Source organism: Phycomyces blakesleeanus (genome assembly GCF_001638985.1).
Source record: "Phycomyces blakesleeanus NRRL 1555(-) unplaced genomic scaffold PHYBLscaffold_12, whole genome shotgun sequence".
Classification (NCBI taxonomy): domain Eukaryota; kingdom Fungi; phylum Mucoromycota; class Mucoromycetes; order Mucorales; family Phycomycetaceae; genus Phycomyces; species Phycomyces blakesleeanus.
In genome coordinates, this window is record NW_017265145.1 from 780,252 (window position 1) to 805,094 (window position 24,843).

The 24,843-nt window shown below is 41.2% G+C and overlaps 8 protein-coding genes across 8 annotated transcripts; 2 read left to right on the forward strand and 6 right to left on the reverse strand.

Annotated features, from left to right (window-relative positions):
- Positions 1-74: 74 nt before the first annotated feature.
- Positions 75-1,245, reverse strand: PHYBLDRAFT_159032 (Skn-1-like basic-leucine zipper transcription factor). The gene is made up of 2 exons (XM_018433902.1): positions 904-1,245; positions 75-845 (listed from the first exon to the last, which is right to left on the reverse strand). Exons 1-2 carry the CDS (start codon positions 1,167-1,169, stop codon positions 557-559), a joined length of 555 nt encoding a protein of 184 aa, XP_018290942.1. The 5' UTR covers positions 1,170-1,245; the 3' UTR covers positions 75-556.
- Positions 1,219-2,207, reverse strand: PHYBLDRAFT_146222 (hypothetical protein; the record flags this gene model as incomplete). The annotated part of the gene is made up of 2 exons (XM_018431607.1): positions 1,219-1,254; positions 2,052-2,207. The coding sequence occupies 2 exons, from the start codon at positions 2,205-2,207 to the stop codon at positions 1,219-1,221; spliced, it is 192 nt and encodes a 63-aa protein (XP_018290943.1).
- A 758-nt stretch (positions 2,208-2,965) lies between these two features.
- PHYBLDRAFT_159033 (hypothetical protein) lies at positions 2,966-3,672 on the reverse strand. The gene has a single exon (XM_018433903.1). The coding sequence runs from the start codon at positions 3,621-3,623 to the stop codon at positions 2,982-2,984; it is 642 nt and encodes a 213-aa protein (XP_018290944.1). The 5' UTR covers positions 3,624-3,672; the 3' UTR covers positions 2,966-2,981.
- Positions 3,673-6,778: 3,106 nt separating this feature from the next.
- On the reverse strand, positions 6,779-8,134 carry PHYBLDRAFT_169162 (CCHC-type zinc finger transcription factor; the record flags this gene model as incomplete). The annotated part of the gene is made up of 1 exon (XM_018436015.1): positions 6,779-8,134. The coding sequence occupies one exon, from the start codon at positions 8,132-8,134 to the stop codon at positions 6,779-6,781; it is 1,356 nt and encodes a 451-aa protein (XP_018290945.1).
- Positions 8,135-8,285: 151 nt separating this feature from the next.
- On the reverse strand, positions 8,286-10,034 carry PHYBLDRAFT_134043 (hypothetical protein). Its single transcript, XM_018429613.1, has 7 exons — positions 9,872-10,034; positions 9,724-9,821; positions 9,379-9,666; positions 9,137-9,300; positions 8,921-9,074; positions 8,742-8,840; positions 8,286-8,676 (listed from the first exon to the last, which is right to left on the reverse strand). The coding sequence occupies exons 1-7, from the start codon at positions 9,993-9,995 to the stop codon at positions 8,425-8,427; spliced, it is 1,179 nt and encodes a 392-aa protein (XP_018290946.1). The 5' UTR covers positions 9,996-10,034; the 3' UTR covers positions 8,286-8,424.
- A 2,347-nt stretch (positions 10,035-12,381) lies between these two features.
- PHYBLDRAFT_20543 (hypothetical protein) lies at positions 12,382-13,502 on the forward strand (the record flags this gene model as incomplete). The annotated part of the gene is made up of 4 exons (XM_018439738.1): positions 12,382-12,699; positions 12,891-13,170; positions 13,246-13,315; positions 13,364-13,502. The coding sequence occupies 4 exons, from the start codon at positions 12,382-12,384 to the stop codon at positions 13,500-13,502; spliced, it is 807 nt and encodes a 268-aa protein (XP_018290947.1).
- Positions 13,503-13,726: 224 nt separating this feature from the next.
- Positions 13,727-16,101, reverse strand: PHYBLDRAFT_187233 (hypothetical protein; the record flags this gene model as incomplete). Its single annotated transcript, XM_018439352.1, has 10 exons — positions 13,727-14,081; positions 14,145-14,291; positions 14,356-14,501; positions 14,569-14,711; positions 14,771-14,905; positions 14,963-15,061; positions 15,130-15,484; positions 15,559-15,719; positions 15,791-15,969; positions 16,029-16,101. 10 exons carry the CDS (start codon positions 16,099-16,101, stop codon positions 13,855-13,857), a joined length of 1,665 nt encoding a protein of 554 aa, XP_018290948.1. The 3' UTR covers positions 13,727-13,854.
- Positions 16,102-16,301: 200 nt separating this feature from the next.
- PHYBLDRAFT_134049 (hypothetical protein) lies at positions 16,302-23,808 on the forward strand (the record flags this gene model as incomplete). The annotated part of the gene is made up of 13 exons (XM_018429614.1): positions 16,302-16,556; positions 16,627-16,752; positions 16,848-16,964; positions 17,022-17,173; positions 17,238-17,380; positions 17,439-17,635; positions 17,698-17,808; positions 17,864-17,998; positions 18,045-18,226; positions 18,282-18,462; positions 18,539-18,724; positions 18,793-20,643; positions 20,728-23,808. The coding sequence occupies 13 exons, from the start codon at positions 16,302-16,304 to the stop codon at positions 23,731-23,733; spliced, it is 6,642 nt and encodes a 2,213-aa protein (XP_018290949.1). The 3' UTR covers positions 23,734-23,808.
- Positions 23,809-24,843: the final 1,035 nt, after the last annotated feature.

Genomic DNA, 24,843 nt, shown 5'->3' on the forward strand with positions numbered 1-24,843 from the left:
ATCAGCTCCTTCTATTATTTCTCTCCTGATAAGTTGTATATTGCTCAGCAATTTGATATTCAAAGGATTTTTTTAGATGACTGCATGTGTGTGTATTTATTAGAGGAGAAATGATGAGCAATATAAAACATAAGGGAAACATAGAAAGGCAAAAAAATAAGTAAAAAGTTCAAATTCATACTCAATGGGAAACAGAATTGGTTGTGATTGAAGAGATCTGCTGGCCATTCCAGTCGAAAAGATCATCTAATCGAAACTCTAGGGGAAAGATGTCGGACAGAGACAAACCGTCATCTTCATCAGAGGAGAAATGCGATAATGGGGGCGAGCCAAATTCTGCAGAACCATTGAGTATACTTTCTTCTTTATGATTTACAGCCTCCGCTGCAGAGACAGGCCTAGAACTTGATGAGATTGAGAGTTGGTACGATCGTTGAAGCTTAAGTCCCGCTTTGCAAAAGGGAATTCCATTGGGTGGTGGATTTTAGGACGTTGAGTACGACAAAGCAAAGATAGAGAAACAAGGTATTCTTGGAGGGTTCCAGCAATCGAGATCTTAAAATAAGCTCTTGAGCCTGTTCGCGATCCGTGCTGAATCGCAAAAGCCATGAAACATAAAGGAGGAAGGGGAATTGGATTTGACTTGAGCCTGGAGTTCTGCCAACTGACGACTAAAGGCTTCGAGTTGGGTCGTCAGTGCCTCGTTTTGTGCTTCCAAAAGTTTTGCACGCTTTGTAATCTGATCATTTTCTTGTTTGAGTTGTTCGTTTGTGGACTCAAGTGTAGCGACATAGCGACGCTTTTTATCGCGCGATTCTTGTGCGGCTGCTCGATTACGTAACACTCTGCAAGAAGAGGAGAAGATTTAGCAATTTTCCTCTAACTAGACTTTGTAGCGTGTACCTTTCTTTAGCTTTCTGCTCTTTTGTTGTTGGAGAAGGTTCTGGCTGAGCCTGTAGTTCTTCAGCAAACTGACGAGGTGTAATGTTTTTGACACTAGAATACTCAGAATTTACTGGACTTGGTTCTCTTGAACTGGAAAAGAGGTCTTGAGAAACAGGGGAAGCTACGGTGACCAGGGGGTCAATAGTGAAATTCACTGGCATTGAGAGCATTGCAGAGATAGATTCGGCATCCGTAGGTTGAACATCATATTGAGAGGATTCCATTGTTGTTGACTTGGTAAAGATGTTTGAATAAAAAAGTTACAAGAGAAATCTAACCACCACCCAATGGAAGTTTCAGATTTGTCGACTAAAGAACATCATAATAATATTGGGAAGTAATTTATACCTTGTGTGGGATTGATTTCGCCCAATCAAAATCCTCCACTTGTTCAGTTAAGCTACGTCAACCAGATTGTAACCCCACCCCCTTTTTTTTTTTGCTAATTGTGCAGTTTGTAGAAAGTCTAAACGGATTTACATTTTTAATCTGAAGATCGCACAATATTTTATTACTTGGTGTGATTTGGTTATTTTTATACTATTCACCAGCGAACAAGGGAATTGTCGAGGGAATTGCATCGAGGGAATTGAAAGACAAATTACTTTTCATACAAGAGAAGGTGTTATCTCACAGAAATTTTGATTTTCCATGAGATGACCATTTAACGGCACTTTAATTTCCAAATATTTGTTTCGCTTTTTACTAAAATGGTAACCACTCACAGAATTTCTGTGAGAAGTGCCCAAATCACAGAAAATTCGAACGAATTTTCTGTTACTTATATTTTTGACAAATGGTGCCAAGAATCTTTGTTTAAGCAAGATGTTGGTATAAGACCTAAACTACACAGAGGTTAATATTGAGACTAAAGATCAATAGTACAGAAATGACTATAACATAAACAGATAATTAGGTGCTATTTACTGTGAAGTAAAAAAAAATTACTAGTATAAAAGTTCTACATAGTCACATAGTAGGCAATAGGAAGAAGGATATGTATATAATGTGAGGCTATTAGAAGTTGAAAGATATATCTTAAACACTTATATACCAAGGACTTTATATGCTCACATTGAGATAGATATTTGCAAAGAACAAACTACCTCTGGAAGAGTAAAACGGAATTCTTTCTTGCGCTCAGCGTCAGAAAGGTCTTCAAGATTTAAACGTTTACGGCTTCTCCTATTGGCTTTAGTTTCCTGAAATTCTTTATCACTAGTATTAAGATACTCGATCAGGTCAGGGTTAATTGAAAACATTTTTTTTTATTTTGGGTGCAAGTTGTCTTTATATTAGGGGGTTTCATTATCTCTTAGGATTAGGATTCGGATTAGGATTCGGAAAGCGGATGTTAAACCTGTAGCTAATGATAGTGAATATAAAATGAAAATTATTGAGTCTCCCTTTTTAATTAATCGTTTTATTCTTGAACCTGATATTTTATTCTAAACAATTGTTAATTTCTATTACTTATATTGGACATTTAGCTTATAAAAAGTTGATATATAAAGTAGAAATATGTAATAGAGGCAAATAAATTGATAAACTTTTGCTCTAAGTATTTCAAGACGTCAAAATGAGCAATCCTAAATTTCAATCCGAAAGCCTTTTCCTTCGGATTAAATCTACACATTTTAATTCTATTCAAATTCTTCTCAGCCAATCATTTCATAATGTAAACACCCGCTTTCCGAATCCTAATCCGAATCCTTATCCTAAGAGATAATGAAACCCCCTATTGGTATTAAGAAAGAAACTCACTGCTTTTGATTTTCTTTCTCGCAGAAATTGTAAAAAATTAAGTTACGATATTTATTCCGACGTTGGGCATCAATTTTTTTTTTGTTTGTATGGAGCTGTGACAGGCTCAGATTTATTAAAGTTCTCTGAATGAGTAGGGCAAAAGAGAAAATTACAACATTTGTTTTGAGGGTTTATGGGGGTTATTTGATGTTTTTGGCTTTTTGGTTTTTGACTTGTTTTTGTGTGATTTAAACTTTTTTTTTTTTTTTTGTTAAAATGTTAATGTGGTGTTATGCGAGGGAAGAGTCAGCGGAGTCAAGCTCGAGCTCTGAGCAGATGCGGGAGATTGATTTCCTAGCAGTGGCAAGAACCAAGGAAGGTAAAAAGGGAGCAGAGTTAAAGTGGAGTGCCCAATGGTGGTCCCAGATAGCAAGGATGGTCAGTCCGAAAACCGAGGCGGCTGGAATACTGGGGTTCAGCGTGGGAGGGAAGAGAAAGGATGTGAATGCCGAGGAAAGTGCAGAAGGTGGTGGGACGGTGCCGAAAAATTCTAACCAAATGCCTAACCACACCGCAGATTTCAAAGGACAAGAAAGAAGAAAATGCTCTTGCGTCTCGATTGACATCTGGCAGATATTGCAGAGAGGTGAAGAAACAGTGAAGGGCATAATGTGGTGCAAAAGAGCTCGGCACGATAGTTTGTTGTGTAAGCCGCGAAACCAAACATTACGGGCCCGGTGAGGAAGTGCGAAAGACCAGAAAGAGTGCAGTTGGCGAGGGCTAAGATGGGGGCTAAGTGGTTGAGCATTAGCATGATGATGAGAACAGGTCAGCCGGTAAGAGCGCGTGGACAAGCGTGACCAAGGTTTGCCGAGGACCAGAGCAGAGATGAAGGGATCAAAGTCAAAGGGGGACCCATCTCGAGGAGGCATATCCAAATGTCGCGATTCTAGGATGAATGTAGGAATACAAGCTCTGAAAAGGATAGGGTGAGCCACAAGTGAACGGTCGAGAAGTCTTTGCAGGATACGATTAAGAGTGATAAATCGAGGAAGAGGTCTAGCAGGGGCAATGGGCATCAGGACGTCCAAATTATGATCAATTTGGTATAGGTGGTTAACCTTCAGGTCTCGCCAAGATTGTCGGTAGGGCGGATGAGAGGGAGGGCTATTAACCATGGAGGACAAGGGCAACATAAGGCACGTGGATAGATTCGTGAGGACGTCGTCAAACTTGTGCGGGAGGTGGTCCATGGCCTTCAGGACAAGATGAAGAGGCGAATCCAGTGAGCGATGGGTGCGAGGTCTAGAGTCTGGGAAGATCCAAAGTAGAAGGGGATCACAATCCGTATTCTCAGTGCGAAGGAGAGAAGCCATCCATTTGGGGACCAAACCACGGGGACCCAATGGGTTCTGGATTATTGGCTTGAGCCAACGAAGCTGAAGAGCGCATTGCTGTGTAATCGGGTCGAGGATGCCAAGACCACCTTGAAAGCGAGGAAGGCAGAGGGTGTCCAAAGCAATGGGGGGGAACGAACGGAAGCGGAAGAAACGGCGCATCAGAGTGCGTATTTTTTCGAGAAAAGAGACGGGGAAGGATACTACGCGCAAGACATGCCAAAGTTGGGCGAGAATGAGAGAGTTCATGACAGTGGCACGGCCGCGGAAGGACAGGGTGCGTGAGCCGTGTAGAATACAGCTATTCTCAATCTTAGAAAGAAGGGCCTGGCCAAATGAGTCTCGTTGGGCAATGGAGGAGAAAATTGGATATCCCAGATAGCGAAGAGAAGAGGAGGAGGTCCGGTCATGCCAATCCGTAATATTGTGGGTCCGTAGATGTGAGGACCAGTCTGGCAGGGGTGAGCCCGAAAGTGAAAATGCCTGCGTCTTGTGAAGATTTACGCGGGCGTTGGAAGCCGCAGCATAGGTGTTGAGGTGGGTGTGGAGGCGAGACAACTGCCCTGTGTCAGAAAGAAAAACAAGTAAATCATCAGCGTACGCAAGGAGTTTGATCGGTGACAGAGGAGAAAGACCAGCAGGAACAGATGGTTGAAAGCCCGAGAAGGACTGGTCATGGATCACTCGTCGTAGTAGAGGCTCAAAAACTAGATTGAACAGTATAGGGGAGAGAGGGTCCCCTTGGCGTAGTCCCCGAGATTGAGGCAAAGGGCGCGAGAGGAAGCCATTCACATTTATTTGCAATTTAGTAGAAAAGAAGAGGTTAGAGATCGAGGTGACAAGAGAGGAGGGAAATCGAAAGTGTGTCAGTACTTGGCGAAAATATTCCGGATGTACTCTATCATATGCTTTCTCCTGATCGAGGAGAAGTCCAACACCAGCTGATCCCTCCTTGGCGGCTTGTGCCATGACCAGCCTGGTCAGCATTCCATTATCGGCGATGAAGCGACCCTGAACGAACCCTGTCTGGTAAGGAGAGACAAGTGAAGTGACCGTGGTAATCATGCGAGCATTCAGCAATCGGGTAAATACCTTGGCATCGGTGTTGATCAAGGCAATTGGGCGCCAGTTCTTCAAAGAGGTGAGATCGCCCTTTTTTGGGAGCAGGCAAACGCAGGTGGATTGCCAGGATTCCGGAAAAATGCCTTTTGATAGGGCGTCGTTGTAGACTTCCGAAACCAGATCACCACAGACTGGGTGGTCTAGTATCAAGCGAAGGATCTCGTAGGGTAAGCCATCGGGACCGGGACTGCTAGAGGTTGGAGTGCGCGACGCACCAGAGCGGATAGTAGACAATGACAGAGGACGAGTGAGGGCAGTCTGCCGACTTTCTGACAGACCAAGGTCAGAAGGCAGGTGAGAGAGCAGGTCGTCCAGAGCAGATTGGTCGATAGGGTCCGGGGTATACAAGCCTTCATAAAAGGCGGCAGCTGCTTCGGTCATCTTTTCGGGGGTGGAACATATTTCGTTTGTTGCAGGGTGGCAAAGGCTGGCAATTGACTTGCGTGACTGACGAGTGGCGATGGTGCGCTTGAGATATCCAGCAGAGGTCTCACCTTGTTCCCGCCAGTGTTTCCCAGCCCTAAGGGACATGATCTCCACTCGTTCAAGTTGGACTTGCTGCAGAAGCCGCTCAACAATAGGCAGCTGAAAATTCTGTGCAGGCTGGTGTCGAAAACGGTGTATTAGTCTGTCTCTCCGTTGTTGCAGGCTTGCTTCCAGGTCGGTGAGAGAGGGTCGGAGGTGGCGAGAGAAACACTTGATAAAGCGTATGACTTCGCTCTTTATCGAGTCCCATCGTGCTTGAGGAGAGAGGTTTGCGGGAAGGGCAGGGATGAGGGTGGATAGAAGAGTGTTGAGGTCGGTGCAGAAAGATGTCAACCTGGCAAGTCGGGGGTTAGCACGCCAAAGTCCCTTACCAGAGGATTGGGTGGAAGGGAGAGCCAAGCGGACGGTCAACAGGCAATGATCGGACCAGTTTTGGTGAATATATCTCACCTGGGAGTCAGTAGTGCGAGGGTGAAGATCAGGAGAGGCAAGAATATAGTCGATTGTAGTGGAAGACAAGGCGCGATGAAAGGTGGGTTGTGGGTTCTGGCCAGGAGGAGTGACACAGTCAATCATATGGTTGTCCAGAAACTGGAGCCACGCTAGTGGGGCACGACGTCCGAGAGCGTAGTTAGAGTGAATGGCATGGTTAAAATCACCTAATAAAATGAAGTTGGAAGGATTGGATGGAATGAGGTCAGGTGTCGACAGTAAGGAAGAAAGAAAATCATAGCGGGGAGTTCGAGAGGCGGGAGCATAGATGACACCCATCTTGAATGGGGAAAATTTATTGTCAGTATGAGTGACAGTTGTAATGATGCACCTGCCGCAAGGACTAAATAAAGGGTCTGTGAGAATAATATGGGGGGAGAGGCATACAACACCACAGTGTGGCGACCATAAAGATGAAGATGACCGAAATTGTTGGTCAAAAGTGTCTTGAAGCATAGAAGAGGAGGCATGGGTTTCTTGCAGGGCTAGTATATCAATTCCCTGAGAGCGTAGGTGGCGTATAAAAAAGGAGCGTGATTCAGGGTGTCCAACTTTGGGTAGACCCCTACAGTTCATTGTGCCTATTTTTATCATTGGTTAATCTTGGCCTCTGCGTCGAGGGCTTTCTTGCTATGTGGGGGAGTGAAGCGAGGAGGTGAGAGGGATGTGTTGCGGCCTATTGGACGTACTGTCCGAGAAAACCGGAGATGAGAGAGGCGAGAGGCATTCTGAAGACGGAGAGTCCGAGCCTCGACTCTATCCGTGAAGTCAGTGATCATGTCGTCGTCTATCTCATCGTCCCAGCCCTTCACAGGAGTGTCAACAGAACGACTTCGGGGACGAGGGCCGGAGGACGTGGTTGTCGCAGATATTGTCGTGATGGCAGGGAGGGTTGCCGGTAGGGTTAGTTTTGCAGACTCAAGCAAAGCAGGTTTGTGCGGATTGTGCTTGGAAGCCTCGGATCCTCCGTAGGTGAGCGAGAGTGCAGTCGGAATCAGAGGCTTAGGCTCGCGGATAGGTCGATCGAGCTTAACGTTGCGGTGGGGGTGACGGGATCGCTTGTTTGAGGTCTTAGAAGTCTTGGATGGATCGGAGGAGTGCGGGCAATTGGCTTGCAGGTGGCCGATCTTGTTGCATCCAAAGCACGTTCGGGTTTCGGCTGGGCGCTTAGTGCACTGGGTGACTTCGTGTCCCATTTCCTTGCAATAAGTGCAGTGGGAGCCCATCGAAGGCCACTTACCGAGTATCTTTTGCGTAGCGTCGTATGCTATTTGGTACGTCAGGGAATCGGATGGCACCTCGTCAGTGGGGGTGTTGGCAAGGACAACATATCCAGAGCCGTCAAAAAACCCATACGTTTCGTGAACGGCGATCTCACGCACTTTACCAAAAGGAGACATACATTTCGTGAGCTGTGTAGCAAGTTCCGGATAGGGGACACGAGGAAGCTTGGTCAGGAAAACACGGCGAACAATTGTGCCAATGGGAACAGCCGGTTGAGCGGGAAAAGATGAAACGCCGACTACCAAAGGATGAGAGCACGCTCTCTCACAGTCAGCACTGGTAGCCAGGTGGAGCTCGCATGTATCAGGGGAATAGCGAGATCCAAGAGTGATTCCCATGTTAACTTCGCGAGGGTAAGCTGCGAGAAGGGCTCTCCAGAAAGGGTCGAAGTTGGGTGACGTTTTTGGTGGGGCGGTAAAGAATACAGAGAACTTAGAGGACCCTACACGCCAGGTACGTGGGGTTGTGTTATTTGTAGAGCTAAAGATAACATGTGGTTGCTTTTCGGTGAGTGGAGGTGCATTCTGTGTAGCTACTTGTGAGTATAGTGGTGTCAGAGTAGGTGAGATTGGTGTGAATGAGGTTGCCAATGGTGGAGATGAGCCAGTGGTGGAGGGGTTTTTGACCCCTGGTGGTTCCGGAGTGTTAGTGGAAAGAGCCATGAGACGTTGGGCATCAACTTTTTATATTTAAGAAGTCCCGAATTTTCTGTGAGATAGCACCTCTATTTTTCATGGTTAATTTGAAAAATTGCAAAAGTCTCCTTAATGCTGTTATTTGATTTTTCACAATACGTTATTTGGAAATTTTGTACACGCTCATTGAGATTTTGAGAACCACTGATTGGATAATGTTTTTCGCGCTTATTGATTTTTTATTTTACGACAATTGGGTTTTCAGAAATCGCTGAATAATTTTTGAAATCCGCTATTTGGGACCGTACGCACTGTATCTACTTCCAGAGCTTCTTCAAACTGGTGTTGGAATCAGAGTCCTTCTTCATGACCTTGGCTACGGACATCTCAAAGTCCTCCTGAGTTACGTGCACACGGCGTTCACGAAGAGCAAACATGCCCGCTTCTGTACACACTGCTTTGACTTCAGCACCACTACTGCCAGTCATTTTTTCGGCAATCTTACGCAGGTTGATTCCACGAGTCAGATTCATCTTGCGAGAGTGAATCTTGAGAATATCTGCACGAGCCTAACCATCCATATAGCAATTATTAAAGCTATATTACATTTATAGAGATCATATTTATCACTCACAACTTCACTCGGGGGAGGGAATTCAATCTTTCTATCAATACGTCCAGGACGCAGCAAAGCAGCATCGAGAATGTCAATACGGTTGGTAGCCATAATCACCTATTTAATGGTAATATAAAAAATTAGACCCTTCCCAATCCACAGATATTCGTCTATATTTCAGATTACAAATAAATTACCTTGATATTCTTGGTGGGCTCAAAACCATCCAACTGATTCAATAATTCCAGCATAGTTCTTTGTACCTCAGAATCTCCTCCTCCTCCACTCTCCATACGAGCAGAACCAATAGAATCAATCTCATCCATAAAAATAATAGATGGAGCATGTTCTCTGTTTCACCGTATCAGTAAATTATTCCGTGTGCATATTAAATGAACATATCTCTATATTACCTGGCCATAACAAACAGTTCACGGACCATACGACTTCCTTCACCAATGTACTTTTGAACCAACTCTGATCCAGATACACGAATAAAGCGACAGTCTGTATGATGCGCTACGGCTCTTGCCAGCAAAGTTTTTCCTGTACCTGGTGGTCCGTATAGAAGAACACCCTACCGATTTTCCGCATCAGACATCCATATAAAAGCCAGATAACTTTTATATATTATGCGCATGATATGAAATATTACCTTTGGTTGAGCAATGCCAAGGGCTTCGAATAATTCAGGATGCTTGACAGGAAGCTCGATGACTTCTTTAATTTCCTTAATTTGTTGCTCCAAACCACCGACCATTTCATAGGTCGAGTCAGGCACTTTCTCGACCATCATCAGGGAAACAAGAGGATCTATTTTGTTAGGTAAGACTTTGTGGAGTTGGTAAGAGTCATTGCGAAGTGCGACGCGAGTTGTTGGTGTAAGCTGAGAAATGTCGATATCTGCTGCAATATCGACGACGTATTTTCCTTCGGGGTGGACCTGAAAGGATATAGATTAGACTATGGATTGAAAATCTTACTGCTCTAATCCCATTACCTTCACTAAGACCTTCTTCTTTCCCATAACTTTGACAACCTCGCCTACATAAGATCCAGGCTCCTGTAATAGCTGAAGCTCCTCTTTTAAGAGGCGGACTGTAATGAAGGATGAGTGTGATGGACCAAAGGTGACGTGTTCGTCTTGCCTTTGGTATTGAGTGCGTTACGCTGTGCCTCCAGACGTCGAAGGTCCTGTGCCTTTTCATTGATGACGAGTTCGCACTCTTCAATTTTTGCTTGGTAGTAGACTTTGATTCCTTCCTTCTTCATAATGGAGGTGTATAAGAGGAACAGTTACTTTGAGTTTAGTTACAACGGCGCGCACCATGATGAAGCTACACCGCGACTTTCCTTTGAACCGTACGTAATCAGTGACGTGTAAATTGATTTTAAATTCCGAAGATCAGAGCAGCTTTGATACAGTACATCCAGTTTATTTCTCTTCGTTTTTATAGTTAATCTGAAATCTGTAAATCAATGAAGAAGATTTGGACCGTTTACAATATCACAATAATTGGTATGAAAGGGTGGCATACAGGGATTAACTTTAAATCTCACTTATGAAGCATAAACAATAATAATAGTTTAGAGAATCTCCAATAGTCACTTTTATCTCAACTTTTATGTCAAATTTAAAATTTTAGTTAAAAGTCCTATAACCAACAACTCGATTTATTTTATTTTACGAAAAATTTATTGTCCTGAATTTTATCTTTCTGCTAAATTTGACAGGGATTTAAAAGTTTTAACTGAAGACGCTCTCAAAATTTATTCCAAAAAAAAGATAGATTAAGACCGTTATTTGTGAACTTTTATTTTCTCTGTAAGAATTTGTCTTCATTATAATTCATAGCATCTACCGGTAGATGTAATATAGAAAGAAGTAATATGAGAATATTTATTTTGCTTACAGATCAATATATGTATTTATTTCTGAAAATAAAAGCATACACTATTTTCTAAAAACAATGTCGTACTAACAGGTTACATTTTGTATGTCTTGTATTATAAATTTACGGATTTCGTGATATTGTTTTCAGGAAATAGTGTATGGTTTATTTCATACTCTGGATTAACAATCCGGTGATCTGGTCTGCTGGAAAATTTGGTACTCTTGTTTTCGGTACAGATAAATAAATGCCAATATTTCATCAGTATAACGAGAGCCTTTCCTTTTAAGAAAAAATATAGATAGAAACATAGTAATACTTGTTAATTATCATTATATATATATATATATCAATATGTAATACATCGATCGGCTCTTTCATAATTTGGTAGCTTTTAATATGCCTTTAACAAACAAGGTGCTAATTTAAAATTTGTACTATCTAATTCTTTAATAAGAACCTTGTTCAAATAAAGCTAGTCTTTGGGAAATTAGGACCTCTTTTTCGTTTTCATTCCAGTGTTGTGCATGTATTATATTGTTTCCCTTCTACCGCACCGGAAACCTTAAGTCAACACTTCTCATTTTAGGAGTGTTTGGGTAACCTGTACATTTTCATGTGTGGCAAAAAAAAGAGCAAGTCAAATTGGACTTTTGTGTGGGAAATAGGACCATTAAAAATGTCAGTTCTAGAGTTTGTGAACACAAGATGAATTGCTCATGTGTGCAATGGTAAATACGAAATATAATGTATTTACCAAACATGCCTGTAAAGAATGTCAGAGTATTGAATATTACTGTAGGTTTTTTGTGTCACATAGAAATGCCTATCTTTGCTAATACTATGGAAGTATTTGGAGCAAATTTGCTGTCTAATTCGTTAACTGCTAGGTGTTATATTAGGTATATAGGTCATATAAGTACATAAAAGCATTATACGTCTAAAGAGCAAGGTGTACTGCGCAAATGCATGCGTTGTACATAGTGAAACAAAAGGAGAAATGCTGCAATGGCTCCCGTCTCTTGTTTGCTTGATTAGGCACCTTGCAGTTTAATCAGGTGTGAGACTGTGTGGGTGCTTCCCTAAAAATATTGGCTGTCGGGGTCACTTATTCTTAACTCTCAGTGATAAATTCATTGATTCTCAGTTTGCACCTGGTTCAAAACCAGAACCAGTCGGATGAAAACCTACAGAGTAACAGATCTAGGTTATCTGCTTTGACATCTATCATTGTTTTTTTCTCGTCTATACTAAGCCAACCAATGCTTTTATTTTCATATTGAATACTTAATTACAGCCGAATGGTAAAAGCAAGCCAAGGTCTGAAAAACAAATATAAAAGAAATGATTCAAATCCATGCACAATGTATCTTTTATAGATCTTCAGTTGTACATACCGGAAGGGTCGATTTAGCCGGGCTCCGACTCACCTCCAAATAGATAGACATTGGTGAATAATGTACGGTTGTTTATTCTGCCAAGTGAATGTACCTAATCATAGTTGTCCCCACATCTACTCTAATTCTAAGCATCGGAGAAAACGGCCCGGGAAGGGTTAAGACTGGACTGGGAATAAATGCCCAAGGCAAAAGAGAATCATACGGAATCCAGTTGAATATCTCTAAATGAATACCATGAGAAAGGTCCAATAGCTTCGATTAGAATGCCGTCAATAGTTTTTCCGTAATATGAATTTGTGGCAGTTTTGAAAAAAAAAATTATACTTTAGTATTACTCTCCCTTCTTGTTCCGTTCCCGCTCCTGCGATGAATGCCACAACACAATTCTTCACTTCTACCATACAGGCATCTCTTCGGTGTGATCCTTGGTCGGATGAAATGCTCACTCTTTGGGTCCCAATTGTATTTTATTGGGTCTACAGCATCTCCTTTCACTTTTTGATGAAGGCCGAAATCCCATTCTTTGAGAAATACCGCATTCACACCTCAAGCGACATGGAAAAACGCAACCGAGTATCTATCACTAAAGTACTCTACATGGTTGCTTTTCAACAAGTCATTCAAGTCATCCTGGGCATCATTGTTTTCCGGCCAGTCGATCAAAACCTTTTGGCTATCCAACAAGTCAGATCTATTAGATTTCTGACAGATGCCGCATTCAATCTCTTAACTAAATTTACTCAATCGAGTGACATGATCTTCAAAATTGCAAGTTCAATTGCCTCAATAATCTACTGGGGTATTATTCCTGCTTTCCAGTTCGTTTCTGCTATGTAAGTTAATTGTTCATAGTTTAAGGAGCGTAGATAAAAGAGAGATTTTTCAGTGTTATGGATAATAACCTTCCACGCAGGGTTATCATGGACGCACATCAGTACTTTTTCCATCGCCTGTTTCATGTCAATAAATTCCTTTATCGACATATTCACTCCCATCACCATCGCTTGTATGTTCCATATGCATTCGGAGCATTGTACAACCATCCTGTAGAGGGGTTTATGTTGGACTCTGTCGGAGCAACACTTGCAGTTGAGATTACTAGAATGTCGCCTCGCTTGAGTATGATCTTCTTTACATTCTCAACACTCAAGACAGGTAAGACCAGAATTACAGAAGAGGAAAGTGAGTCAAATTTGACCAAAACATGACGTTCTTTTTCGTTATTTCTAGTTGATGACCACTGTGGGTATGCACTTCCATGGGATCCACTGCAGTTTCTGTTTGGAAACAATGTCGAATAGTAAGTATAGTGTAACTGTGAGGGCAGCTTTATTGACTTGTGCTATAGTCACGACATCCACCACCAACCTTACGGGATCAAGAAGAACTTTTCCCAACCCTTCTTTACCATCTGGGACAAATTCTTTGGTACTGAACTGTCTGTACAACAAGTAAAAGCTTCCAGAAAAACAAAGAAAGTCGAGTAAACCTCCCTTTTCTTTCCACCTCTCTCATAAACCCTACCCTCCATCCTATCTATTTTTCTATTATTGTTCTCTTTATATTCCATACGTAGTCACTCGTAATTTCATCTATATTATTCCTTGTGCTGCTTATTCTACTTGCATTCTTAATAATTCCGTTAAATGACACCTTTCATATCATCCCCACTTTATCTTGATAAAATCAAGCTTAATTATCTCATTTTTTTAAAAGTTGCAGAAAGATATTCTTTATGAAATGATGCGGTTTTCTCTAGATAGAATTATTGAGGGATAAAGAAAGTGAAAGGTAAAAAAAAGCGGGAAGGTAAGCAAAGCGAGATTAAGAGTGGCGTATTTATTTGGCAGCCAAGAGTTCAACCAACAGCTTGGCTCCAGAATTCTTCTCCGCTGCTGCCTCGATCTCTTTTTTATGGGGCTTGAGCGCCTTACGAACATCCTTCTTGGTTGACGGCTCTTCTGCAAGTGCGACGACAACAAAGCTACCGAAGTTTGTAGCAAAGTAGCCAAGATGGGGCTGAATAACCTCGAGAAGTTTGGGAGCGAACTCAAGGGGAGCGAGAGCTAAAAAAAAATAGGAGTTTTCTTTAATATTCTATTTAATTATGTTATCTAATTTATACTAACCCTTATCGTTCGATTCTTCTGCGGTATCAGCCTTAATCATAGCCTTGATGATACGGTTAGCGAATCTATCCACAATAATATGGTTCTCATTTTCGATGGGCTCTGCAGCCAATTCCAAAATAGAATTGATAGCAGCAGTTTTGTCACCTAATTAAGCATATATTTATGAGTATTTGGACTTTGGGATTAAAAAGTAAAAACAATAACCTACCATCAGCATGGAGCATAATTTCATGGACTACTTGGGATGAAAGCTTCTCGCGCATCAATGTGCCAGCATTATCTGCCACCATCTTGATCAAAAGTGGTGAACTTGCCTTCAAAAGTTCAAGCGATCTTTGTTGGGGATCTTTTTTGCTATTTCCATCCAAATATAGAAATTAGAGAATGTACCTTAGTATTTTTATGCATGAAAATGCCTTACCTGGTGCGAATAGCATCACCAGCCTTCAATTCCTGAACAGTCTCGGGGGACAAGTATCTGGTATTACGTCCAGCCAAAATATACAAAAAGAAACGTCTACCAAATTTGTTGGCGAATAGTTCCTTGGCGTTCTTACTCAATTCCTACATTAGCACAAATATAAGTAAATCGAATATATTTGAATGCATAATGTATTACTTACACCAAGAACAGCCTTGGTGATCAGAACAGTATCGTCAGTAACATCCAAAAGACGTAACAGAACAATGTAACCCTGTTCGTCACATGCAATCTTGGAAAGGAACGGTTTGAAGGCTTTAATAATGGTTTTACGATCCTACAAGAAGTACATAATTAATCCAGTAATCTCAGTCGCATTTCAGTATTAATTTACCTTGGGGGTAGCATATGTCAAACAAAGCATAGCAACGCGAGCACCTTCACGGGTATGGACAATGTCTTGAAGATTCTCCTTGATATGACCAAGAACATTCTAAAAGAAGCAAAAAAATAAGAATATATTCCTTTTATTTACAGCATCATGACATATGTCGTTCTTACCTCGCGACCCTTATCGTCAGTAAGCACCAGGTACTGAAGCAATGCCTTGTGTACAATACTGTTGACAACAGTACCCTTATCCATGCAGCCATCCAACATTTCTCCCATATATTTCAAGATAGAGTCTTTCTTCTCGGGGAGCTTCTCCAATAATTCATCAAGAGACTTGGCTCCTCCACCGTGGTTAAAGAGAGTCATCTCAGGACCATAGAACTCCGACAATAGTTCCTGGCGCTGTGCAGAGGTGGAGTACTGAGAATAGAATGATTCAATGACATTCGAAGCTTCTTTGTGGCGGATAAGCTTACGGATGTGACCACGGAACTCAGCAAGAATGCTATCACGCATCCAATGACTACAGAATCACCATAATTAAATTATAAAATTTAGTAAAATTCTGTTTAACTTGTACAATTCACATAGACTTACCAGTACTCAAGTGCCTTAATAACAATAAACTTTCCATACATCGACTTTGACAGCTCAAGGTACTTGCCCTTAAGTTCCTCGGCGATCTGACGTCTCTGATCAGAGTTACCTTTCTTTAAGCATGTCTGGATCATACGTGATGCGTCGTGCTTAAAAATAACCTAATGACCCGGAAACAAACCAAAAAAGTTAATTTTTAATTTAGCTTTCTTCATTCGTTAAATCTACTTGCTTCCTGAACACGACCGGTAATAACAGCCATGATCTCGTCCATTAATTGCTTCTGCTCATCACGCTTAATATCACTACGGCGCAATTTTTCCCAAATACGCTTTGCCTCGGAGATCATGTCGAAGTTGCGATCGTGAGCCTTGCGCTCCATTTTGGTCTGTCTCTGTTCACGACGGGCCTCTACCAACACATTGGAGGTTATTATAAGCTCAATTCAGCAATGCTCCTGTAGTTTTTACCAGGCTTAGGCTTCTTGTTGTTTACGACAGCATCGGTGGGGGCTTCCTTTCTCTTGGCGGTGAATTCAGACATGATGTTATTATCGGATCACACACTTTGAGATCGTTCTTTTTTTGCTAAAAAGTAAAGTGTCTCGGAAAGTGTAGTCACGGCTTGAAAGCCACAGGCGGAGCCACAATTAAAGGAACGCGCTTGGACCAGACAACGCGAACCCTGTTTATTTTAAGTTGGACCGCGTTTTTAGTAAATTGTCGTGTTGTGTATCTCTTCCCATGGCGATTGGCAAAGAATTTGGTGCATCCAAACAATTTCAGAATTCAAGGGGAAGAGGCCGACAACTGGGATCTACACGGGCTAATAACTCGGCTCAGAAGTATGGTCTTCCAACAAATTCTATCAATGAACCATCCAACCAAGATCAGCGGTTCGATGATGTTAAGGCATTAGATGAATTGGAAGCAAAATTCAATTTCAGTCGTTATGAAGATGGTCCCGAGCAATTGGGCTGGATGCTTAACATGCATGAGGTAGAAACAACTTGTATGCTACTATAAATCGACCCGACGATAATTTATAAAAAAAGTACATGCATAATAGACCCTCATAAAAGACGATGAATGGCCTTCTGGAAGGGCTGGAGTTGATTTTTACTTTCTCAATGACAATGGAGAGACCTTTAAAACTACACAAGCCTATAGCCCATACATGTTTATTGGTTGCAAGGTAAATTAGGGAAACAAAGATAAATCTGTAAAAACCCTTCTTTTTCTTTTAAGAATAAAAAAAACGCATTTTATTAAATATCATCTGCAAAAAAGGCAGGAACCGAGGCAGAAGTTGAAGAGTTTCTGAGACGCCGATTTGAAAATACCATTGAAAAGATGAAGCGGGTCAAAAAAGAGGATCTTGACCAGGCATGTTCTTTTAGACTCAGTGTGGCATAAAATTCAAAGCTAACTTCATTATTTACATTTGTATACATATATATAAAGCCTAATCATCTGGTAGGAAACACACGCACATTGATTCAACTGTATTTTAGAAATATGAATGATATGTACGGTGTACGTCGTGTTCTTTTACCAGCAATAAAAAAGAATCAAGCGAAGATCAGTGCTATGGATACATATGCAGAGGTCGTTAGGTATACTTATACAAAAAAAACATGTCATTTCTTTTTCTTGGAAAGGCTAATATGCTCTATATAGTGAAGCTAATAATGTTCACTACGAGCCTGAACATTCCTCTGCCTCCATGGCCTCTCGCAGAAACCCTAATGAGTCCCTGGAAAATATCATTGATATTCGAGAATATGATGTCCCTTATTATGTCCGTGTAGCTATTGATCTCGGTAAGGATAATAAGTCAAATAAAAAGTAAGAGATGATTAGTGAACATATTTTTTGCAGATATCCGTGTAGGTCTTTGGTATACTGCAACTGCAAAAGACGATGGTTCCGTTTCTCTATCACTTCGCCCTGAGCTTGTTCATCGTCCTGAACCTGTTGTCCTTGCTTTCGATATCGAAACCACTAAGTTGCCACTCAAATTCCCTGATGCTTCTTACGATTCTATTATGATGATCTCATATATGATTGATGGACGAGTAAATATCTATATAACAAAATACAAATATTATTTTATAAATGCTGAAAGTTATATTGATAGGGCTACTTGATTACAAATAGACAAATTGTAAGCCAAGATATTGAAGATTTTGAGTACACGCCAAAACCCGAATTCGAAGGTCCATTCACAATCTTTAACGAAGAGGATGAGGTAGGAGCTATAACAAGTTATTGAATAAATAATTTATCGTTTTTCTTGGTGTTAGTGTGCTCTTTTGACACGATTCTACGAACATATACAAACCGCTCAACCGAATATATATGTAACATATAACGGTGACTTTTTCGATTGGCCATTCATGGAAGCACGATCCAAAGCGAATGGTATTGACATGTACAAGGTAAAATAAAAAATAAAATAACTGAAAGACTAATAATGTTGTATAGGAAATTGGTGTATATAAAGATGAAGAGGATGAATATAAGTGTAAACACGCCAGTCATATGGATGCCTTTAGATGGGTGAAACGTGATTCTTATTTACCACAAGGAAGTCAGGGTCTTAAAGCAGTGACGACTGTTAAGTTAGGATATAACCCTATGGAATTAGATCCAGAAGACATGACTAGGTAAGTAAAGTGGCATTAATAGTAATAAAATAAAATCTAATTTAGCACCTATTAGATTTGCTTCAGAGCAGCCACAGACGCTCGCCCAATACTCTGTTTCAGACGCTGTAGCAACATACTACCTTTACATGAAATACGTTCACCCTTTTATCTTCTCCTTGTGTAATATTATTCCTTTGGTTCCTGATGAAGTGCTACGAAAAGGAACAGGAACTTTATGTGAATTGCTGCTGATGGTAGGCTGTTAGATTTCTAGATATGATTATCAATGCATATGGTTAACACTAAACAAATCAAACCTCCTTTTTTTAGGTCGAAGCTTTCAAAGTGAATGTTATTATGCCTAATAAACACATGGAAGCAACCAACCAATTTTTTGATGGACATCTCCTGGAGAGCGAAACATATGTTGGAGGTCACGTTGAAGCGCTTGAAGCAGGGGTTTTCCGAAGCGATTTACCTACTGATTTTAAAATAGAGCCACAAGCTGCACAACAAGTAGGAAATACACTATTAATGCAGTTATTTGTGGATAGACTTACCCAACTTCTGCCTTTTCTCTGTAGCTAATAGATCAACTAGATGATGCTCTTAAATTCACAATTCGAGTGGAAGAGAAGAAAAATCTCGAAGATATTGAGAATTACGACGAAGTGCGCGATGAAATCAAACGCCAATTAGAAGATCTGCGCGACAAGCCTTTACGCCATGAGCCGCCTTTAATTTACCACTTGGATGTTGCAGCAATGTACCCAAATATTATTCTGACGAACCGACTCCAACCAGACGCTATGGTCGACGAATCAACATGCGCTACATGCGAATTTAACCGACCCAACAAAACATGCGATCGACGTATGACATGGTCTTGGCGTGGTGAATACTTCCCTGCGAAACAAAACGAATATCGTATGATTCAGCATCAGTTGAGTATCGAAAGCTTCCCGCCGAAGTTCCCAAATGGCCCCAAACGACCATGGCATACACTTTCTGAGGCTGAACAGGGTACTTTACTGAATAAGCGTTTGAGCGATTACTGCCGTAAAGTTTATAAAAAAGTTCATGAGACAAAGACGATCGAAAGAGAATCCATTATTTGCCAACGCGAAAATCCTTTTTATATTGAAACTGTTCGAGCGTTCCGTGATCGCAGATACGAATACAAAGGTCTTCATAAAACATGGAAGCAAAACATGGACAAGGCTGTAGGAGAAGGCCAAATAACAAGAATGGCGGAAGCCAAAAACATGATCGTCTTGTACGATTCGCTTCAGCTGGCTCACAAAGTCATTTTAAATTCTTTCTATGGTTATGTGATGCGTAAAGGTGCCCGCTGGCATTCACTTTCAATGGCTGGTATTGTGTGCTTGACTGGAGCCAAGATCATCCAGATGGCTCGTCAGCTTGTAGAACGTATAGGTCGTCCTCTTGAGCTAGATACTGATGGTATTTGGTGTATCTTACCCAAAAGTTTTCCTGAAACTTTCTCGTTTAAGCTCAAAAACGGTAAAAAAATCAATATCGATTATCCGTGTACCATGTTGAACCATCTTGTACACGCCAAATTTACCAACGACCAGTATCAGGATCTTGTTTCTCCTGAGACATTCGAATACAAAACTCACAGTGAAAACAGTATCTTTTTCGAAATTGACGGACCTTACCGTGCCATGATTCTACCATCATCAACAGCTGAAGACAAACTGCTTAAAAAGAGATATGCTGTCTTTAACACAAACGGATCCCTTGCAGAACTCAAAGGTTTCGAAGTTAAGCGCCGTGGTGAGCTTAAGCTCATTAAAATCTTCCAATCTCAGATTTTCAAGGTGTTCTTGGAAGGAAAGACACTCGAGGAATGCTATAAGGCCGTAGCAAAAGTAGCTGATCAATGGCTGGATGTTCTGATAAGTGAAGGAGAAGAACTTTCCGATGAAGAACTTTTTGAGCTGATTTCAGAGAATCGAAGTATGTCAAAGACGCTGGAAGAATACGGTTCTCAAAAATCTACTTCCATCACAACCGCTAGACGTCTTGCAGAATTTCTGGGTGATGAAATGGTTAGAGATAAGGGTTTGGCATGCAAGTTTATTATATCTAAGAAGCCTTTGGATTTACCTGTGTCCGAACGTGCTGTGCCGGTTGCTATCTTCAATTCCGATCCTAGTACACGAAAGCACTTTCTGCGCAAGTGGCTTAAAGACAATTCGATCGTAGACTTTAACATTCGTGGTATATTGGACTGGGAATACTACAAAGAGCGATTTGGAAGTGTCATACAAAAGTTAATCACAATTCCCGCAGCAATGCAGAAAGTCAATAATCCAGTTCCTCGCGTGCGCCATCCTGACTGGCTTTTTAAGCGTGTAGCCGCAAAGGACGACAAATTTAAACAGCATCGAATTACCGATATGTTTACAGTTACTGATACCCCTATGATTGAAGACATTACAGGAGGATCAGACGTCGAGATGGAAAACGTAGAAACGGGAGATATTGAAGAGTTGGATGTTCCTAGAATGAATAACAGTGCCGCTAGTTTGGTTAGTCGTCACCTCGCAAAGGTCACGAAGCGCAAGAAACCAGAGACTACCGCAGCGCTTCCTGAAGAAGATCGACAAGAAAATATGCCAGACATGTATACGGACTATAGTGCTTGGCTAGTATTTCAGAAACGCAAATGGAAGCGACAGCGTCTTCTGCGCCAAGAGAATAAGGATATGTACGGCCAAGTTAGAACAGGTGATAGAAGTAATGTAGGCGGCTACTTTAAACGTCAAACAGGATCTTTAGTTTCAAGTGTTTGGGAAATTGTGCAAATTGTGGAGACAGATTCACCAGGAGAATTCAAAATGTGGATTTTTGCACAGCAACAAATGCACTGTGTCAAGTTATCTATTCCACGAACATTTTACCTCAACAGCCGTGAAGAAGAGCCTACTGAAGTATTTCGACAAAATCCATCCTGTGAAATGGCTCGATGTGTACGTACACTACCACGCTCACGCCCCTGTTTGAATCTTTTCCGTATTTCTATGTCAGAAGCAAAATTCCAAGAAGAGCAAAAAAAATTCTCGTCCATTTTCAACGATCCGTCCACTGAAGGTGTTTATGAAACACAAATGCCTCTTGGTGTACGAGCTTTGTTGGAATTGGGTACTTTGTGCGAGGTTAACAAAAAGAAGGCTGGACGTAACAGCTTAGAAGACTCCTTTATATTGGATGATTTAATTCCAAGAAGCGATTCTCGTCTACAGTACATCAGTCAACCCAGAGAATTCAATTACATCTATCTTTATCACGTCAATACAGATAATCGTCATTTCTTTATTCTTATCGGCGCCTCTCTCCCACAAGCACGCGTGTTTTTAGTTGGAAGCAGCCAGTTAAACCAACAGATGCCCAATATCAAACGTATCTATAACGATATATATGAACAAAAATTTGGCGTATCAGAGCTTCAAAAGACTACCGTGGCTATAAAAAAAGATATGGAATTTGAAGTGACTTTCCACAAGAATGAAAGAGAAGTATTCAAGGGACTTAACAAGACTCTTGGAAAATACCAAGATCTAAAACGAGGTCCTACTGTGCTTGTTATAAGTTCTCCTCGCCCAGCCAGCTATTTTACTCAGCAGACACGCGTGATGAATGAGTTTCCCTACATGACACTACTCTCACTACAGCAAGACAACCGATTTGACGCCCTCAATTGGGTGCAGCCTGTTATCAAGCGCATGTTTGAGCATTATTTTAATTTAAGTTCGAGTGTCAACAAAAGATTATCCCAGGCTAGATACTCATCTGTACCATTTTGCAATATTCCTGAAGACGCTAATCTATTCATGGCGGATATAGCCATAGCACGTCGTATGGTAAAGAACGATATGATTCTTTGGTGGTCTACTTCCACTAAGCCTGATCTTGGTGGGCGTGAAGACGATGAAAACTTGCTGGCAACAGAAGAACCGATAAATCCAGAAATCAATAATCCAGGTCTATATCAAGACATTTGTGTGGAAATTGACATCTCGCGCCTTTGTCTTGACACAATTCTAGAAGCACCTTGCATCAACGAACTTGAAGGAACTTCAGGCGCGACTGCATTTGATGCCGTAGCACACACACTCGATGAGTATGCCAATGGTACCGTCAGCATCGCATCTGCATTTGGCGATGGGTCCATATCTCAAAAAACCTTTATGATGCTACGGTCTACGGTTCAAATGTGGTTCGTTCAAGCGGCTGCCCAGGGCATCGAATTGGCAGAAGCCATGACAGAAACTCTCCACCGTTGGTTACTTAGTCCTACATCTGGAATGTATGATCCTTGCATGTACGCGCTGGTACATGGTATGATGAAGAAGGTGTTTATGCAACTGGTGGCCGAGTTTAAGCGACTAGGTGCTACGGTGGTATTTGCAAATTTTCACAAAATTGTGTTGGCAACATCCAAAGAAACTATGGACAGTGCTCTTCCTTATTGCGAGTACATACTTCGTTCAATTGAGAAAAAGCAAGTGTTTGAAGTAATTGGACTTAATCTGGTCGAGTACTGGGATGTATTAGTGTGGATGGACGAAACAAACTATGGTTGTGTTAACGCCAACACAGACGAAGGCACGAAGATTACATCTATTTGGAACATTCAGTCATACCTTCCCACTGCTGTTCAAGGAATGTTCAGAAATCTTTGTGCTGGTTTTGTACACCAGGAGCTTTTGAGTAAAAAGAAGTTCCCCCGAGGCTTGTCAGGCCACTTAGGAGTTCCAGGAGATACCAACCAAGTTAACCCACGTACACAACATATACAAGAGTATATCAGAAGTGATGTGATGCGAGGTAATTTGCGCTGGTTGCCACAGTTCTTACATCGTCAAGAAGCCAATACAACTGGCGAAGATGAGGCTTTAAAGTTTCCTCAACTTCCGGGCTCTCATCTCAACATGACAAATCCTGCTCTTGAATACATCAAATTCATTTGTGCCGTGTTCAATCTCGACAAAACACTTGAAAAAGAAGTCCGAATCTTTAAGCGCAATGCTCTCAGGGCAATGGGTGGTATGAGTGACTTTAGCAGTGAGGCTCAGTTCCGGAACCCGTGTGAATATGTCAAAGTCTACCGGGTGGTTTGTACCAGTTGTAATTATACAGCTGATCTTGACTTCTGCCGAGATGAGAGCTTGAGGCCCGTAAATGGGCAAGTACAGCCATGGCGTTGCCGAGGCTGCCACTTTGAGTACGATAAGCATCGAATTGAGGAACTTATGATTGGTCAGGTACAGCGCTGGCTTACGTCTTTCCAACTTCAGGATCTTAAGTGTGGACGGTGCCGTGGTGTGAAGCGCGAAAACTTGTTGCAACAGTGTGATAAGTGTGGAAGCGAATATTTGCCTACACAGTCAAAGGCTGATATTATCCGTAGGTTGCGAGTATTTGGAAACGTAGCACGCGAACAACAATTGCGTCTGTTGGGAGAGATTATTCAATGGAGTTTAACCCGTATCTAAAGGACGAATGTACATAATACATATTCATAGCATTTTTATTTTACTTTTTTATTTATTTATATTAAAAACAAAAAAACAATTCCTTAATGGTTTTGCTTTTCCCAACTATAGGCAGCCATTTTCATTTTCATTTTTATTTTTATTATTGGTAGTTCGGTTTATTTTTGATATTGTACAAAAAAAAACATATACACCATACTCGAGCTTTGTGACAGATGGATTAACTGCGCACTTAGCAGATACAATGGTATGAATTTCTTCTGATGTTGATCTAAGAGCAGAGTTATCTCCATCGTCCAGGTCTTGCGACTCGGCCTTTGATAACCCATACGCCCCCACAACAAGTAATTGAAGAAATTCATAAACGTGGTCTGGACGGCAATTTATGCCTTTTTTCCATTCTTTTTAGAAACGTGACTGTTATGTGACATGTATTTATGATTGAATTTGGTTTACCTTTGTGCAACTGTCATCCACCAATAACAGGTTGTTATTTGTTACAGCGGGATTAAAGTTTTCAAATGACACTTTCAAACGTCACTTATTTAACAGTCATTCATTAATTTTTTGTTTTCTTCTGTCTATAAAAGCTGTACTTTTCTTTGCGCAGTCGTTGCTCTTTTATGAGGTAGTAAGCTTATGTGTACGGGCAAACAAACGATTGGACTTGTTCCTTTTTATAAATAACCCGTGGGAAGGTCTGAGAAAAACCACAATGCTCTTACCGAGTAACTTGCGAAAGTGAGTGTGAGCAACCAGCGATTATTTCCTTGTTTGCCGCTATAACTGTTGAAGGTCTTTTTCCTTGTGAGAAAGACTGGAGGGTTGGCAAACTTGGGTATTTGAAACCGGCTTGCGGGTGGGAACGCTATGCAGTGCAATACATAGGACTGGCACTTGTGCCAGCAACTCGATTCAGACTACTCTTCTTCCTCATCACCCCCAATAAACAAATAAATGAAAATAAATTATCTTCTATTCAAAACAATTCATTTATTGAATTTGAATGAGGTTTAATCAATGCAGGATCTTTTTCTCTTAGCTTGCTTAGGTTTACTTTGACTTTATTCCTGCTTGACTACGGTTTATGTATATTTGGTGTGGACAGAC